This window comes from Rhea americana, unplaced genomic scaffold (assembly GCF_003343005.1).
Source record: "Rhea americana isolate MKP2758 unplaced genomic scaffold, rheAme1 scaffold_78, whole genome shotgun sequence".
Classification (NCBI taxonomy): Eukaryota; Metazoa; Chordata; class Aves; order Rheiformes; family Rheidae; genus Rhea; species Rhea americana.
In genome coordinates this window covers 2,609,829-2,626,847 of record NW_028186956.1, presented here as the reverse complement: position 1 = coordinate 2,626,847, position 17,019 = coordinate 2,609,829, and the positions used below count along the sequence as shown (strand labels likewise).

General features: G+C 38.5%; 2 protein-coding genes across 2 annotated transcripts in view; one reads left to right on the top strand and one right to left on the bottom strand.

Annotated features, from left to right (window-relative positions):
- GNAL (G protein subunit alpha L) overlaps window positions 1–10,553 on the top strand; it is a 126,507-nt gene extending 115,954 nt beyond the window's left edge. Inside the window, exons 12-13 of the mRNA XM_085322492.1 lie at window positions 462–529; window positions 5,317–10,553. Of these exons, the coding sequence (XP_085178618.1) occupies window positions 462–529; window positions 5,317–5,463 (215 nt within the window). The 3' untranslated portion in view covers window positions 5,464–10,553. The remainder of the gene's footprint in view (window positions 1–461; window positions 530–5,316) is intronic.
- MPPE1 (metallophosphoesterase 1) lies at window positions 8,823–17,006 on the bottom strand. Its single transcript, XM_085322491.1, has 9 exons — window positions 16,732–17,006; window positions 15,736–15,844; window positions 15,319–15,422; window positions 14,672–14,752; window positions 12,619–12,727; window positions 11,640–11,711; window positions 11,406–11,528; window positions 10,544–10,684; window positions 8,823–9,086 (listed from the first exon to the last, which is right to left on the bottom strand). The coding sequence occupies exons 1-9, from the start codon at window positions 17,004–17,006 to the stop codon at window positions 8,904–8,906; spliced, it is 1,197 nt and encodes a 398-aa protein (XP_085178617.1). The 3' UTR covers window positions 8,823–8,903.
- Window positions 17,007–17,019: the final 13 nt, after the last annotated feature.

The following is a 17,019-nucleotide window of genomic DNA, read 5'->3' as shown; positions in this document are numbered from 1 at the left end:
GTCTCTTCACTTTATTATTTGATTTTTGCATTTACAATAAATATAGTTGTTATAGGGTCTAGATATAGGAGGCTGATGGACAATTTAATCTAAGATCCCTGGGATGTTTAGGTGAAATATAAAGTGTTCTGCTGACTTGCTTTGTATCCATCTGAACACACTTACATGTGTGAACTAGCCTCTTTCTGATACGACCAATGACACTGTTGCAACAATTTCTGCTCTTTTCAAGTCCCTAAGAGATGTTAAATACCTAGATGTTTATTTCAGATTTTACAGTACCCTTTCATTTTAGAATTGGCTGTTATGAATCTGCTGTGGATATTTAATATTTTAAAGGACTGCTCCCTGTACTGAAGGGCAACTCCCTACTTAGTAAATCTTTTACTCAGATGATTTACTAAGATAGATGATTGTGGGTTTTGTCATGCTTTTGATGTAATTTATTTTTATTTAAACAGCAACACCAGATGCAGGAGAAGACCCCAAAGTCACAAGAGCCAAGTTCTTCATCCGGGATGAGTTTTTAGTGAGTAATTTTGATCTTATTTATGATTTTATCATAGGAAATACTGGCATATAGCAGTTAATTTAGAGAAAACCGATGGGATTTTGTAGGAATCTGGGAGGAGAAGAGGATGTCTGGCAATTCCCTGCTTCTTTTCAACTGCCCGTCTTGCAGAACCTTTTCCAGTGGTTAAACATTTTTATGCCCATTTTTATATAAAATCACCTGACCTGCAAGATATCACACAGTAAGCAAGTACTAGAGCTAGAAATGTCTTTTAAGTGCTTGACTCCTAGTACATGATGGGTGCAGACAGCTTTGCCCCTGCGCACAGGGAAGCGGTGGTGTGGCCAGTTTCATTTCTCATTAATGAGACTTTTTGTGGTTGTCGTTGCTTGTGATAGGCGCCGCTCTACTACTGCTGCTGCTACTGGTGACCTTTGCCTTGGATGTTTAACTTCTTGTCAGTGCAGTCCATGATGAAGCAAAAAGACTTCTTATCCTGCAGTCTGCCAAGGGCATTGGCAGTGGTCAGCTGGCAAGAGGGAATGAACAAAAAAAGCAGGTTTTATCCTTGCATAAGGTTTTGGATGACTGTGTTGTACCAGTTCGGAGGTTTGTCTCGCCCCGGCACTGCCGTGGCGCTGCGGAGGAGTCAGTAGGAAAGCTTACTTGTTTGCTCAGACTCGGTTTTTTGAATAAGGCGACCACAGAGGCTGGAAGTGAAGAAGTGTTACCTGCGTATTGCAGGCACAAACGGTTATTAGCCACACGGCCACAGCCTAGCAGTGCTGTCAGAAACAGGGGGCTTAATCCAGCATAGCTTAGTGGCTTCTAGACATATCGAGTCRCCCCAACCGTGCGAAGCAGCAATGGAGATCGGAACTGCAGCTTAGTGCTTCAAAKCCTGCCCTACTTGTAGGAAGCATAAGGGGGTGTTCAAAAGAACAAATTTAATCATTAGGATTAAGAATTTTAAAGTCATTATGCATTTAAAGGCATTGTTAGGATTTACRGCTGTTTATGTAACAACAAAGAAAGAAGCTATTAATCACGTTCGCAATTTGGGGATTTTCGTTCAACGCCTCAGCTTTCTGAATTGCGAGGAAAACCAATTTTTGGTTAGATTGCACTGTGTTAAAGAGTTATAAGAAAGACCACCTCAGACCAAATYTCTTGTGCGGTAGTGCTGAAATGCTGCAAAGCAGATGAGCCTGGCTGCGTCCAGCACTTCGTGTAAAGAGGGGCCGTGAGAAACCAGTTTTACTAGGAAACTAGAGCTTTTTATATCTTCGTTAATCGCCTCAGGGACGAGGCGCTTGCCCGCCGTGACGTGCCCACGTTGCGCCCAGAGGCCACCTACGCAGGGGCAGGAGGGACGGGGAGCGTGCTGTGCCTCGCGGGCGCGCGGGCCGACCCCCGCAGCAAGGTGGAAGGAAGAAACGGTGCTTGTTTCTCTGCCTGTGGCCGTCTTGGCTCCGATATATGCTTTTTTTTCATTTGTGACTTTTTCCTTGTCCTGCTCTGTTGGTTTTCAGAGAGAATTCAGGGAAATCTGTGGGTTTTTTTATTTTTACAGTCTTTATTGCGATTTTTGTCGCAGCAGCCAGTCAACCACAGCAGCGTGCCGGCTGCCGTTGCACAAGGCACGGGCGCCTGTGAGAGTCACGGCGCATGTGTCTCTTAAAGCTCTCCGTCGGCTAAACCTGCCTGTAGATACTGGTATTCCTGTCAGCCAGCCAAATATARAGCAAATAAATCTGAACACGTTTCCAACAAATATTGCTATAAAGTAGTATGAAGTATTAGGAAGACAAAATACGTTGGTTCCTAATTTCAGCATTAGGCATGGCCATCTGCTGGCTTCAGCAGAAGGTCTGGTTACTTAGTACCGATGAAATCTAGGCCATCAATTTTTAAATTATGAAAGCACTGAGCGAGACCTGGCGGGAAATAGCCTTTGCTGGTCTCATCCCTCCACGGCTGGCAACCCGTCTCTGCACCTTCAGCAGTGTTGATCTTTCTTCRGCAGCTCACACAACACGTCCAGGCTAGCGGTGGTGCCCTGCTTCCAGGAAACCAATTTTATAGGAAATTCTCCTTCCTCCTTAGCCTTGTTCCTTTGGCACAGGCACATCCTTCCTCCTCTCAGGCTCTTTATAAACACAGTGTCCATGCACTCGTTGTTTAGAATTCGCCTTATCCTGATTTTGGTGTTTTGTATACAGGATTCCCCATCTGCTGATGTTTTGTTTTAATACATCTCCAGTATATAGATAACTCCTATTAAAACAGAAAGCATGTCACCCTGGTTCATTCTGGTTTAAAAAAAAAATCTGAAACTTGGGAGTTGATGGAGCTGCTGTGCGAATACAGAGACTGGGATTCCTTAAATGATGCATACAGCTCCGTTCCAAAAACTCCTTGTCATCCTGACCCCTGGAGTGCAGCGGCTCCAGTGTTAAATATTCCCCCTTGTGTTCTCGGAAAGTAAATGTTCTTTTTTTTGTTGTCCCAGAAGATACTTTTTTCCCCTATGAGTTGGTGCTAAGAGATAAAATACTACTATCCAGAATGAGCTTTGAGTGTGTGGGTGGGGTGGAAATACTGAATATGCCCTAAAACATGAGTGCTACAGAGCTGCCAAGGGACAGAAGAGACCAACAGTGTGAAAATATATCCTTTGACATGCTTTACGTGTAACCAAATCTCTGCAGAACATCACGGCCAGCTGACTGCTGTATACTTGGCTGGGAATGAGAGTGCGGCTGTGTGTGGTAAACACAAGTGAACAGGCAGCGAAGGAGCAATTACTTTTTACTCAAACACTAAAAAGTGCAACAGGGAGTTGAGTGGCAGACAAGGCTGTAATTTGGGGGGCAGAAATATTTTTTTTCTCCAAATGGAAAAAAAAAAGAGAGAGAGAAAGAAAAACAAAATTAGTAACTGGCCTCTCCTTGCTGCTTTTGAATGACATTTTACTATGTTCAGTTAGAACAGGGCTGTAGGAGAAAAAAAAAATTGTAAAGCAGGTATTGCATCAAAAATAGAAACAGTGTTGGACTTTTTAGTGTTTCTGTATTAATGTCATTGCTGATTTCTGTGCTTATGATGGTCTTCTCAGCCCTTAGGTTCCTAAGGGTTTAACTTCCCCCAGATTTTAAAAGACAATGATCTCCTAGACATCKCTGGGAGTTTAGGAAGCCTGTATCCTGCATGGAGATGCATGTAACCTACATTTTAGTAGTTTCAGAATTTTGCCACCATTGCAGTAATTCATAAAATATATTTTTGTTCAATTTTTATAATTAGTATTGAGTGTATTTGATGCTTCAGATATGATCAGAACAACTTACTCATCAGTTGAGTAGGGTTATTAAATTAATATTTTTCATTAGAGTAATCCTTGAACTAGATTTTCAGTGTAGCTTAGTAAAAAGAGAATCATTGTTAGTATACATTTGGAAACACCTATTTAATTAGTGTTGATTATCTGACATTACCTAAGTTGCCTTTTGCAGAAATCTGCAATATTTTTTTTTATCTAGTTATGTAAATCATTGCTTCTAAATGTCCATAGTTTTGCGTATCTTTAGCTTTACAAGATGTTTAAAAGGTCAATCCCATAGGTAATATAAATAATTGTATTAAAAATAAATAGTATAGCCAGAGAGGGAAAACATTGTGCTTTGTTGTTCATCCATTACAATTTATAATAAAAGTCAGAAAAGATTTATAAAAAATGATTATTCCAAAAACTGACCTTCAAATTTCATAAATTTTCATATACATTCTGGAAAGTGGATGATTTAGAATGGATTTGTATCAATGGGTCCTAAAGCAGTATAGAGCAAATCTTGTGCTATTCACATTGCATTTTAAGATCCTGGGAAATAATAACGAGAGAACCATGATTGAAAGCATTCTGGCGCTTAGGCACCTCAAAAGTTGTGCAACAGCCTTGCAAAAATTAAATTGAGCCTGGGTGGGTGTTTACCGGATTTGGACGTGTTTCAGTACGCTGCAGGAAGCTGGCCACTTTGCGATGCCACCGTGAGCTGTTCTCGGTAGCGGGCTCAGGCCTTCGTTTGCCTCTGATAAGTAGTCGAGCTAGAGGGAGCATCTAGGGCCTWCAGTTTGAAGGTGCATTTCGCTGCTGTTTTTCTGCCACTAGTGTCTTCAGTACGAGGATGCTGTCTTTCAAAGATAGTGGTGCTTACGTAAGTGTTTAAAGCTTTGCAACGCGATGGCACTAAAAAAAAAAAAAAAGAAGAAGCAAAATTCTTGGCACAGGAGCCTGGCAGAATGAGATGCTGGCTGTCAACAGGGCAAATTATCCGTATAGCGATGTACAAATGATAGTAGCGTAAGTGGCTCTTAAACTGTGCTAACATACTGACCCTGTAATATTATACATAACTTCTATTTGCTTTGTTTCAAGTCTGTGAATTCATATTGGACGTGACCAATATGAGTTGGTCACGCAAGTGTCTTTTTGGCACAAGAGTGGAAGAGCGAGAAAGAACTTTGGTCGTGTCCAATATGAACTAAAAAAAAATATTATATATGTACACACACACCCACACCCACACATGTATGTGTGTGTGTATATATATATATATATATATATGTGTGTGTGTGTGTATATATATATATATATATATATATATATATATATAAATCATAGGTATAGTATTAGTGTGTTCACGCACACACACAATTTCCCATGGTTTTTGGCACTTCGTAAGCCCATAGGTGACCCTCCTTGAGGAACGTGTCCTTACCATCTTGTCCTCCTGTTTCCACAGAGGATAAGCACGGCGAGTGGAGACGGCAGACATTATTGCTACCCACACTTTACATGTGCAGTGGACACAGAAAATATCCGTAGAGTGTTCAACGACTGTCGAGACATCATTCAGCGAATGCATCTTCGCCAGTACGAACTCTTGTGAGGGGGATCACCGTGGAACCTGTGGTTTTAAATTCTTTGCTCCTTGCTCTTTCTCTTGAAACTACCCCACACAGGGTGGAAGAATATACTATAGAAATGTCAGTCTCTTCACTTTGTTTACTTTAATTATTTAACCTTAAAGCTGATTTGAAGCAAGTCTGGGTTCTTTTCCTCCGCGCTTTCTGGGACTATTTTTGTGCTTTATTTTGACATGCCACTTCTTCGTCATTCCACTAAGCCCTTTGGCTACCTCTGTTCCCTTAGGTTTTGTTTTTTAATTGAACATAACCTGCTAAATTTTTTCCAGCAGGTTAATGTTAGTTCAAACTGGTATGTCAGCTGGATGACACTGAAGTCATTCCTATCCCTCTGTGTGGGTTTCCTTTTTAACATGACATTGAAGAGTACTTGATGGGTGAAAAAGATTAATGCACTTTGTATCAGGTTATTAAATACTGTTGAGGAAGTAGACACACAATGTAGCAGCACCACAATATTTATTACTCTGTCACAGTTTTTAGCATTTCTGAGTTGCAGGTCGACTGATAAAGTGACCTCCTCTTTTAAGCCGTTACTGGCACAGGAAGTAGAGTAGATAATGAGAGGAATAGTGAAGACAAAGCAATTTTTCTGGGGTTTTGGAGCTAAGTGTCTCTGCACACCTCAGGCATTTGAATTACAGCTACTTTTCAGCCTGTTGCAACTAGGCAGAAAATTTACCACCCTCACTTACGTTATTTGTGCTGTCCACAAATGATCCTTTTAGTTCAGATCATTCTTGGACAACAGTCCTCTCCCTATATATATTTTTTTGTTTTACTGCTGGTTTATTATATTGTACAGACTGTAAAATGTAATATTATTTTGTACAACTTTATTGAAGAAAAATACTTGTAGAAGATCTTTGTGCCTTGATTATGGCTGTACCTGTAAAATGAGCTAAGATGTAAGTATGTTTTTGATTGCGCTGTACAGCTTGATGTCAACCTTACCTGCAGCCGTGACTGAAGGTAAGAACTTTATCTGTAGAGTTTAGGGGTTTTTTTCTGGTTTATATAAAAATGCTCTTTAGTATAAAAATTATAAATTATGCAAATTAACCACTTACCTTTCCAAGTAAGGTATTACAGTCACCGGMTGTTGCAGCAAACATGCCTTTCTCTTTTGAAGTCTCAGCTTTAAAACATTGGAATTCATTCAAGTGTCCAAATTGCAACCTGGTGTTGTTTTAATGGGAACCAAGGATCTTTTTTTCTTTATATTTAGAAAATATGTTTGGTAATTCTTTGGTCATTCATAGAACTTCACAATTGCACAGACCGATTGTGAATGTGTAATGGCACCATTATATAGAGCTCTTCAATCTTTGTACCAACAGCGGCTTTCATTGTGCAAGTAAATAGCAAGAAAGAAGAAAAAAAGGTGTATAAACCCTTCTGTCTGGCCTAAGAGAATTACAAGATGACATTTTTATTTCTCTTTTAATAAAGAGACACATTAGAAAATTGTTTTATTTTAAATATTGTAGAATCAAAATGTGTGAATATTTCTCAAACTTGAATAATTTATGCAAACGACATTCTCAAAACAAGTTGTGGTACAGTACAATATATAAAAAGCAAGAATTGCTGTAGCAATAAGGCATGTCCTTTTTAGTAACTATAACATTGCTTTATATTTTATACATAGCTGTTTTATGTCTGTGACTATATACTTTTCCTGTGTCCAAGATAACCTGTACAAATGTCTAAAATTACAGTTGCAATAACAGAAACCTAGAGAAGTGTTAGACTACATTACTTTATAGAATGTTTTACCACACCTTAGAACATCTCCATACTTCACTTTAAATTTAGGGAGAGATTAAGATCTAACACATTCCCAACAATGCCATATAAATCAGTGGGTTGATTACCTTCTTACTGTAAGCATTGTTGTTATTTATAAACCCTGATCAGTCATCTTTTAAATTCAGACYACAAATTCAGTACTTGTTTCTATGTGATGATAAATAATCCCATTTTAGATACTGTAATACGACCATTTCCTTTTCTCAGAAATGTGTGTATTTTGATATTTCTATTTTAAATTTAGTCAATCATCAGATATTTCCCAGAAAGTGAAAGGCTGGGTGGAACAAGCCAGTAATACATTAAATTCCCAAATGCAAAGATTCTCTCACTTCCCATGCCAAAAAAAGTAAATACCGCCACTACCCAAATTAATCATGAAATAAAGTSTTTTCTTTAAATACTACCCCCTAGCCCAGGTTAGAGTCCCCAGCCTCTGCAGGAATGTCATAACATTTGTCCTGGGTGTGGAATTGACCCTCTGTTTTTTTTCTGGGGTAGATGGGGAAAARAGGTAGGTTTGTCACAGCTTTGCTTAGACTTTGCAAGGAAAGACACTGAGCTCAGACCTTCACATTCTAGTTGCTGCCATCCAGTTGGAGCCCCGTGGCTCAGCTCTGCGGTGTGCTACATCGCTGCTGATAGTCTCCACCCTCCTCACCAAAACTCTAGTGCAGTTCAAAAAGTGACTCTACTACAAAGTTAACAAAACTTGGCGACCCTGCAGGATTCCAAAATAACACACCTTCTTATCCCTTTGCTGTAGGCCGAGGGCCAAGGCATAGGATGCTGTTACTGCAGCTGTATTTGACCTTCCTTCTTGCAGAAGATCAGCAACTGGAGGGCCCCTCACCACACAGATCTCTGGGATGCAATAGGGCCCTCTTTTTTTTAAGCTCATCATAGCACATCTTTTGAGAAATAACAGCATGAGGTGTCACCCTAATTTTTTTTTTAAGCAGGTTTCAAGTGTGTTTCAGCAAACTGGATCTGCGAGGCTTCTTCCTGTTGTTTCTGGTAGACAATAACTGCAAATTGTACTCAGTTAACAATTTAATATGTCAGGAACTGGAAGATTTCTTGTCCCAGACTACAGTCCCTTACATATGACATTCTGAAAAGATTAAAAAAATCTGCATCTCAGTGCTGATGCATCTAGCTTCTGCCTGACCCTACCAAACAGAAGTACGACATTAGAAGGGCCATGCAGCAATAAAATGGAGAAACATTTCCAGTTTGCAAGACTGAGCCTCCACCAGGGTAAGACACTAGTGCAGATACGTGATGAGGCTATAGGATTTACATAATGTACAGTTAAACTTTTAATATACATATTTGATACAAAAATTATAGCAGGAAAAGGACTCATTTGATTGTAGAATACAGTATTTTTGTACAGCATGAAACATTCATTTCGGTTATTTATCCTGTAGTAGTCATATCAGCTGTATAGGACTTCTATGGTATGTGTAAATGCAACCTGCCTTCAGACTAGCAATCAAATTAGGTCATTTGCTGGCATGAATATAGTCTGATGTTTGACTGTTCTCAGCTTTGGTATTTCAGTGACTGAATGCAGATGTCTGGCTCTTCATACTGCTTTATGCTTACTGATTAAACGCTGAGCAAAATAAAACGGTGGAGTGAGAAGCTGAAAATGAGCTAGTATCAGGATTACAAGCAGAGCGCCTGCTGCACAGTATATAGTAAAGACTCTGCTCTCGTACGGAAGGAAGCATTTTCGGAGGGAGAAGTCAGTTGGTGTTATGCTACCCTGGAAAAGAAATGAAGACTGTCACTTTGCTGTTACAGTGGTTCTAAATCAGAAGTAACACCACGGCTGTCAGATCTCTGATTTCTAAATTTTGTATTGGGTGGCAAGGGTTGGGGCCAGTTTCCTAGTACCAGTGCCTTCTTCAGGGGGCTGGCGCATTAGTCCATACCTTGTGGTGCTGGGCACTAACTGGAATATTCACCAGGCTAACATTAGCCCAGAGGCCAATCTTCCCTCTATTCCTTCTAGAGTCAATAGAGAGCTGGGCTSCTCATCTGATCTGCCTTCAAGAGAAGCCTAACTTTAGCTGCTGTAAATCAACYTGGAAGGAGCCTTGCTAGGCTAAAGTTAGGTTTTGTGAATGTGCCCCTTCCTCCTCTCCAAGCCCTCCTTCTACCCAGTCCATGCTGCTAAAACCGTGTTGGCTAATCCAAATTATTAACATGAGCTGAAACAGCAGCATAAGAGAACTTAATTTGGTTTTGGTTTGAATTTGCAATTCAAATTAAAGTTTACAAAACACAGGCTGATTTAAAATGGTAGTGAAGACAATGCAACTGTAATTAGCCAACCTGTTTTGCAGTGAAGATGCACTGTCTAGCATGTGCAGAGAGCATATGTAGTTTGAAGGCAGCTACTCTCAGGAATACGGAATAAACAGAACTACTTTTAACAAGAAATGTTAACAGTTGGATAAAATGAATTTAAAATTTTGGGGTTATCTGTGTGATAAACAGCCTATACCCAACAACAGTAAAATACATTAACAATTTTTGTCACAAAAATTGTGGCAAATTTTTGCCACTTTAACAAAGTCACAAATTACTCTGTAAACAGGATTGCAGGTTTTGCTTCTTACTCCGAGTTTTTAAGAGTTCTGTTTTATTTTTGAACTGGGGAGCTAACTGATTTACCTCTAAGGATATACAGAGCACTGGAACTACCTGTGAGAGCATAACCAACACACTGCATAAAATGTGAACTGCAAACGAGGAGGCAAACTATTGGCATGTGATAAACGTTTTCACYGTGTGAAGTGGTTAATGCACAAGTTTGAAAACCATGATCACCATGCAGAAGTTGAGATGGATACGGTCTTGTTTTCATAGTTGGTAAATCAACAGAGCAAAACTAGTCTTTCTACTGTTCAGTGCACAATACTGATTATTTTTACAAGTCAATAGTTTACAATGCACCCTCTTTATAAGAAAATGTTAGATGCTTGTACCCATATACTAATTAGATCTTTAACAGCATTGCTTTGTACCACACAGAACATGTGGCTCCCACAGCTGTACTTTATAAAGTGGATGCAGTGTACTGAGTGGGTTGGGTGGGTAKGCATTTTTTTTAATTTTTTGTTTTTACAGGTAGAATCAGTTTTAAAATATAGCTGACTGCCATGTTGATTTATTTATGAAAGTTATCTGACAAAAATAAAAAAAAATAAAACTTACCATGATGAAATTAGGATTGTTTCTATTCCTCCAACTGAATGATGGGACACTGATTTCTGGAATTTTCCCTGCATGCAGCACTTCACAAGCACTATGTGTATGTCCACTGAGAATCAAACGGGGATGAAACCACCATATCAGCTAGAACACAGAATGGCAAAGCCAGAAATCAAGTCATAACTAAAAAAAAAGCTTAACACCAATTTTTTTCTTCTGCCAGAATAAAAAATGGAAGGGAGTGCTAATATTCTTACAGAGTGTTTTGTATAAACTACTGTTTTCCAGTAAACACTTGTTGCCTTTGTAATACTAATCACACTCATTTGACCCTCATCCCAAATACTGGATTTTTTCGGGAGCCATACAGATTAGAACAACAAAACCAATACCATGTTGTTGGCATCACAAAAGGAAAAATCTTGTTTTTAATAAAGCACTGCTGTTTCTTGTCTAAGGGAGAATTTTATACTGCCAGTCTTGAGTGAACAGATTTCTGCAAAAGAAAGCAAATACTGCCTACTGGATTTACTGGGAATATCTTTGCATTTTCTTGTAGTAATTAACTCAGCAAAAGCAATATTTTCAGAGTGTCAGAGAATAGTGACTTTCTACCAAGTTTGTCCAAATGTACACATTATATAAAGTACAAAATGCTAAATTAGAGACTTGAGAGCACCTGGCCTTACCACCTCTACACAAGCAGAAAAATCAAGGCCATGGTCACAGTGAAAAGCAGAAGCTACTGTGATCAGCTTGTCTCAGTGAGCATTTGTCCTTTCCAGTATTTATTTTTTTTCAGCTGTAGATATCTACACACACACACAGAGAGAGAGAGATACTAAGGTTGCTAAATTAATCAAACCTTTTGTGATGCCTCTTGAGATAGTACATCATACTTTTCTTTAAATAGGATGTTTTTCTCCTCTGGAGGGGCAGCATCTTCTCCGCTGCATTCAGCATCACTTTTCCGATAGAGAGGATAATGCTGGGAGAAATTCACAGCAAGGATCAGCTGTTAACAATCCAGCCTTTGCAGAAAGTTAGTAAGTACACCAAAAGCATGTCAACATCTTGTCCCACCCCATCTCCAACACACCTGTAAAAGGATAGGTTCTGAAGCTGGAAGCTTTTCCACATTACTGCACCTTTTCTTGGAATGATTCAGTTTCTGTGAATAAAATCAGTCCATATAAATTATCTTCACYTATGTGTACAGCTGGGATGGGGAAGGGAATTAAACTATAACAAGGGAGGATGTCACTTGCTTTTGAGAAAAGCATTATCAGCACAGAATAAAGTGTTTAAATACAGTGCACTGTGAAAGCTCTTTTGAGATCCTCTGCAATGGATGAAAGGGGGATGCTGTAGATACAGCTCCTCTCTTTCTGAATGCAGAAAGCAATAGCAGAATTTCACTGCACAAATAAGGAAAAAGAGATTTAGGACAGCATAAGAGAGAGAGAGCTGTTACAGTCTGGCAATGTTTCCACTGGGAGATACTTTCTTGATTGACTGCCCACTCAGTAAATCAAGCTGCCTACCTTGTTTCAATCTGCCTATGAAGAAAGGAATAGGGATGAAATATGAGAGGCAAATGGATTTGATGAAAAAAAAAAACAAAACAAAAAACTATGATTAAAACCTTATTAAGCTGTCAAGACAAGACTCTAGTAAAATCAGAAAACTACACAAATAGGCTAGTTTGAAGGATATAKAGGAGAAGAATTGCATAAATATAAAGACAAGGATTACTACACATCTCATATCAAAGGGGGGGGGGGTTACAGTGCTTTTCCTGCCATTCCTTGGAATGGAAGAAATGGCAGTCTGTGCAAGGCTAGTTGGTAGCACTAAGAAGAGAATTAGCACCATTAGCACCACAAAATAACACAGTGAACAGTGAAGTAAAAATAATAAAGGGAAAATGAAGAGGAAGAGAGTTTTGCTAACAAGTTACAATACGAATTGAAAGTCTTTTTTTTTCAGACGTGAATCTGTTGTACCCTGACTGTTCCAACAATTCCACTGCAGCAGCCGAGCTGCCAGCTATAATCAGATCTTTAATAAACTCTTACCTGCTGGGAGCAGTTTAGTTTGTGAGAAAGAGCCACAAGCTCTGCCTCTGAAGTACGGCAAATAGCACAGCCATCACCCTCCATGGCTACGCTGTTCACTATGACAAAGCTGAAAAATACAGGGGAGTGGGTAAAGAGAAAGGAAGTGCAGAGGGCAGAGAAGCATTTGCTATTCATGCACACAAATGGGATAATTTTTATTTTATAAAATGCAAGTATTCAGAAGTTGGACATAGCTCAGCAAAACAGCAGAATGTAGCAGCTTCCCAAATCACATGCTATAAATCTATAGAGTATCCATATTGCAGGTTACCATTTCTCTACATCACAGGTTCTTTTATAATTTTTGTTACTTGGGTGCACAAATATACTGTGTGCCAAATATTTCATGTTTACACTTCAAGATTCTTTATAATATTGTAATGAGTACTTAAACTGTATTCTAGTTCACTGCTAGAAGCCCACTAAACCAAATTCTGACAGAAAGGAGAAGTTGCTTCTCCTTAAATGTACATTTTAGACATCAGAGGAAATTCAATTTCTTCTGAACAACTGAAATGCAAAACAGCACTTGGGCACCTGTCCTGAACATACTTTCATATCTTGTTTCTTGGCTTCTGGTCTCTAACAAGGAAAATGGGATTTACTTGTAAAAGAAAAAAAGTTTTCCCAGTAAATTTCAAATTTTGACCTTCTGCCATCAGAATAAGTTATTCCTGTTGTAATCTCTCACTCAGGACTCAACAAATAGACATATTCCCAGCTCAATTCAATATACAGACATAAATGAGTTGAATGCCTCTGTTTAAATTACGGTCAAAACCAAAATRAGTTTAAATTCTCTTATCAAATTAAGTTGTTTTTACATCACTGATTTGTTATAAAATAGTTTATCCAGTAACATTTAATTAATAATGTAGCTCATTTCAGTTAGTGAATATGGTACTACACATAAAATGTGCTGCTGGATGCAAGAATTCTGCTGTGCTGTTTTATCAAAGGTGATATAGAAACTTCCCTGATAACTATTTCTGAAATAGTTACCTATATCTGTCTATATCTAAAATGAAATTACATATGTAGGAGACTTCACATCTGCACAGTAAACAATAGTATTATACTGACCGCTCGTGAAGCTCAAAGGTCTCCCTAAAAAACACACTTGTTTAGACCTGTTTATAATGCTTAATGTTTAATTAAGGGAACCAGCTTAAAGTTGTAGCTTTTGAATCATACATTCACATGAAAAATTATAAACTGATGGCATACATGGCAAACTACAGACTCGCTATGGGTTTTCTCTTCATGTATCTGAGGCAAGTAAGTAAATAAACAAATAAACAGAAAACAAAAGGCTCTTCCACAGATCCACTGTGGCTTTCCCTCATCAAACTACAACACAGTATATGAAAAATAACAACTACAGAAACAGCATCGCCTTTGCTACATTATCAGTGACCRCCAAGGAACAGACAAGCAACTAGGAGAATAAACTCTGTAACAAGATCTACTGTAAGCCAAAGTGAGGTTGTGCATTATTATCCCACCCTGTAGCAAAACTTTAGACAAGCTACTGCTATCTTGCCAAATTCCTGAAATAAGAATTAAGTTCTGCAGACTAAAGAAGTCTTTAACATTAATGAAACTCTAACATGTAAGCGTGGAAGAGTTTTGTTTGTTTTTTCTTTACTGAATCCCATTTTTCWTTTATGTTTATAGCCATGGGTCATTAGCAGCTGCAAGGAAGTAGAAACACAAACCAGAGAAGTCGATTCCAGTTTCACAGTACTTTTCCATTTAAAAGTATTACAAATTATCTTGTTCAAAGTAACAGCCTCCAGGCTGCATCAAGGTATGTGTTTGTACAGTGTTTCCTTTAACATAGCACAGGCTAGATACAAAGCAAAAACAATTTTAAGAAGCTGTAAGCTAAGAATTCCAATACTATTTCACTAGAAACACCACTTGCAAATCCCATCTTTTATCATTCAGGTCTCCTAGATCAGTAACCACTACTTTGAACATTTTTTATAAAAGAATTACATATACTCACTTTATTCCTTTTCGAGTTATTAGTTTTCCTGAAGTAAAGTTGAAAACCTTTTCAAATCGTTTTACCTTGTAAGTGGTCATTCTGTGTGACAGAATAAAAATACAACTGAGGTAAAAAACTGGCATAAATAATTTGACATAGTTTTATATTTTTAAGATCATTCTCACAGCTTACCACTCCATTATCTAGATCACATATTCAAGATTAGATTTGCCAAACACACAGAGAAGCTCTGCCACTGATACTGTATTCTGAAGCAAGGGCACTTACCCTTTTCCACGCTGTTAACAGAAGAAAGGGAATATACTTAAGCTAACTACTTACCAGCCACGGAAGCCCAACAGAAGAAAAAGCAGCCTCAAGACTTCTCTGCGAATGCAGAGCAACCTGCTCTGAACTTCACAATGTGCTCAAAGCAGCACCGAGTCTGAAAACAGTTCTACAGTATAATCCTAAAGTGCATTGTCCACAGATCAATACACTTAAAGATCTTGGTCTAAATTACAATCCCTTCCAACTTGGTTATGATCAAAAATATTCTGTATAAACACACAGAAAGTCACTGAGACACAAAACAGTTACTGCATGTATGCATGCTGACACTTCAATCGTGATGCTTGCCTATTCCTTTCGCTGACAAGACTTACTCGTAATGAAATCCAATGTCATGATTTCCAACGATAACCACTAACTCAGTAGGAACTGGATGTCTAAACATTTTTTGAAATCTCCTGACATCATCTGCCCATGCCTGCAGGAAAATACAGAAATGAACACTGCTCCACAATACTGTAAGAGAATCATAAATATGTAATACAGAAGCACACGCTCAGCGAGATGGTCGCATTTTAAAACTAGGTGTTGGGGGAAAAGTGCTAAGGTACTACCAAAAATAAAGGAACGTCACATCATTTCAACTGGTATATAACATCCTAGAAGCTTCTATCAGCAAGACAACCATAGTAATACTAAATAAATTATTGCATACCTAGTCTGCCTTATTTTACCATCCATTTCCTTCAAAAAATCCTCTTTTTTGAAATAAATAGCTGTGTATGTCGTACCTGAGGTGAGCTCCATTTTCCTTCATCAAAGACATCTCCCAGAATAAAAACAATATCTGGCTGCAGTAACCACAAAGCAGTTTGGAAAGATCTCTCCATTTGCCATTCCCTAAGGGGAAAATATACATCCAGTCATCACTGCCTAACTTCTGCATCCTTGACTCTGAACACACAAACACAGCCTGGCAGGAAAGTGAAGCTAGCTCCTACCTACTCAAAGTGCTAATACGAAACCCAATTTAAATACTTGGCAAGGAACTTAAAATGCAGTAGGTGCTTCCAAACTCACCACAGAACACTTAGGACCAACTCGCACAAGAAGTAATACCAGTTTATTTGTTACAGGTTCATTAATCACTGTTCTGGTCAATTGCTGAATTACTGCACAGACTTTACTATGTTACTGTTTCTTCAACAAAACTTTATGATGATCATATCATGGCATGTTACTAGTATAAATTAGTACTTTCTTGCAGCATTTTGCTTCTTTGTGGATTAACAGAAACAACATGGCTTCGTGCATTAGGCACAGGATTGGATTATCTTTGTTTTTAAAACTGGTTTTGCCGCTGATTATTCTGCTACAAACTGCTACCAGCTTCCCTGACTCTGCAATTAAAGATATAAACTAGATGGACTCAAAGTTTTCTGGCTCCTTTTTAAGGCATTTTATAAATCATTTCTACACACTGAAAAAGACTGCTTGTCCTATCTAAAATGCTCAAGCATCTACACCCACAAACTACCTGGATGTTCACTACTGCACTGACCCATTCCTTAATCCAATTCCTTAATTGGACCTATTCCAATAAGGCCCATTCCTTAATCTTTCAACACTAGTTTATCACCATCAGTCCAAATCTGGATAGGCAAATCAGAGCCAGCATACTTACCTCTTACCAATACCACAGCATTAKTTATAACCATCTGTCCCATTAGCTACTATTAAAAGCTCTAAAAACATGATATAGATCATTCCAAAAACTGAATTATTACCTTCGTAGTTTATCCAGCCAATGTCCTTTGATTTCACCAAGCAGGTGAGTATCAGCTAAAATTATGGCCTTCAGGACTGAAGGAGAAGTCTCTTYGTTATCCACATGATCTCCAGCTTTCACTTCTGGCCAGTGACATTGAAAAATCACCACGTAATAAATTAAAAATTCACAAAATAGTAACACTGAGCTTACAAAGCACATAAGTTTTATCAGGAAACAGATCCTCTTCTTCAAAGGAAGAGTCCTCACAGCGCTCGAGCTAGATCGAAACATTGCAGTACCAGCA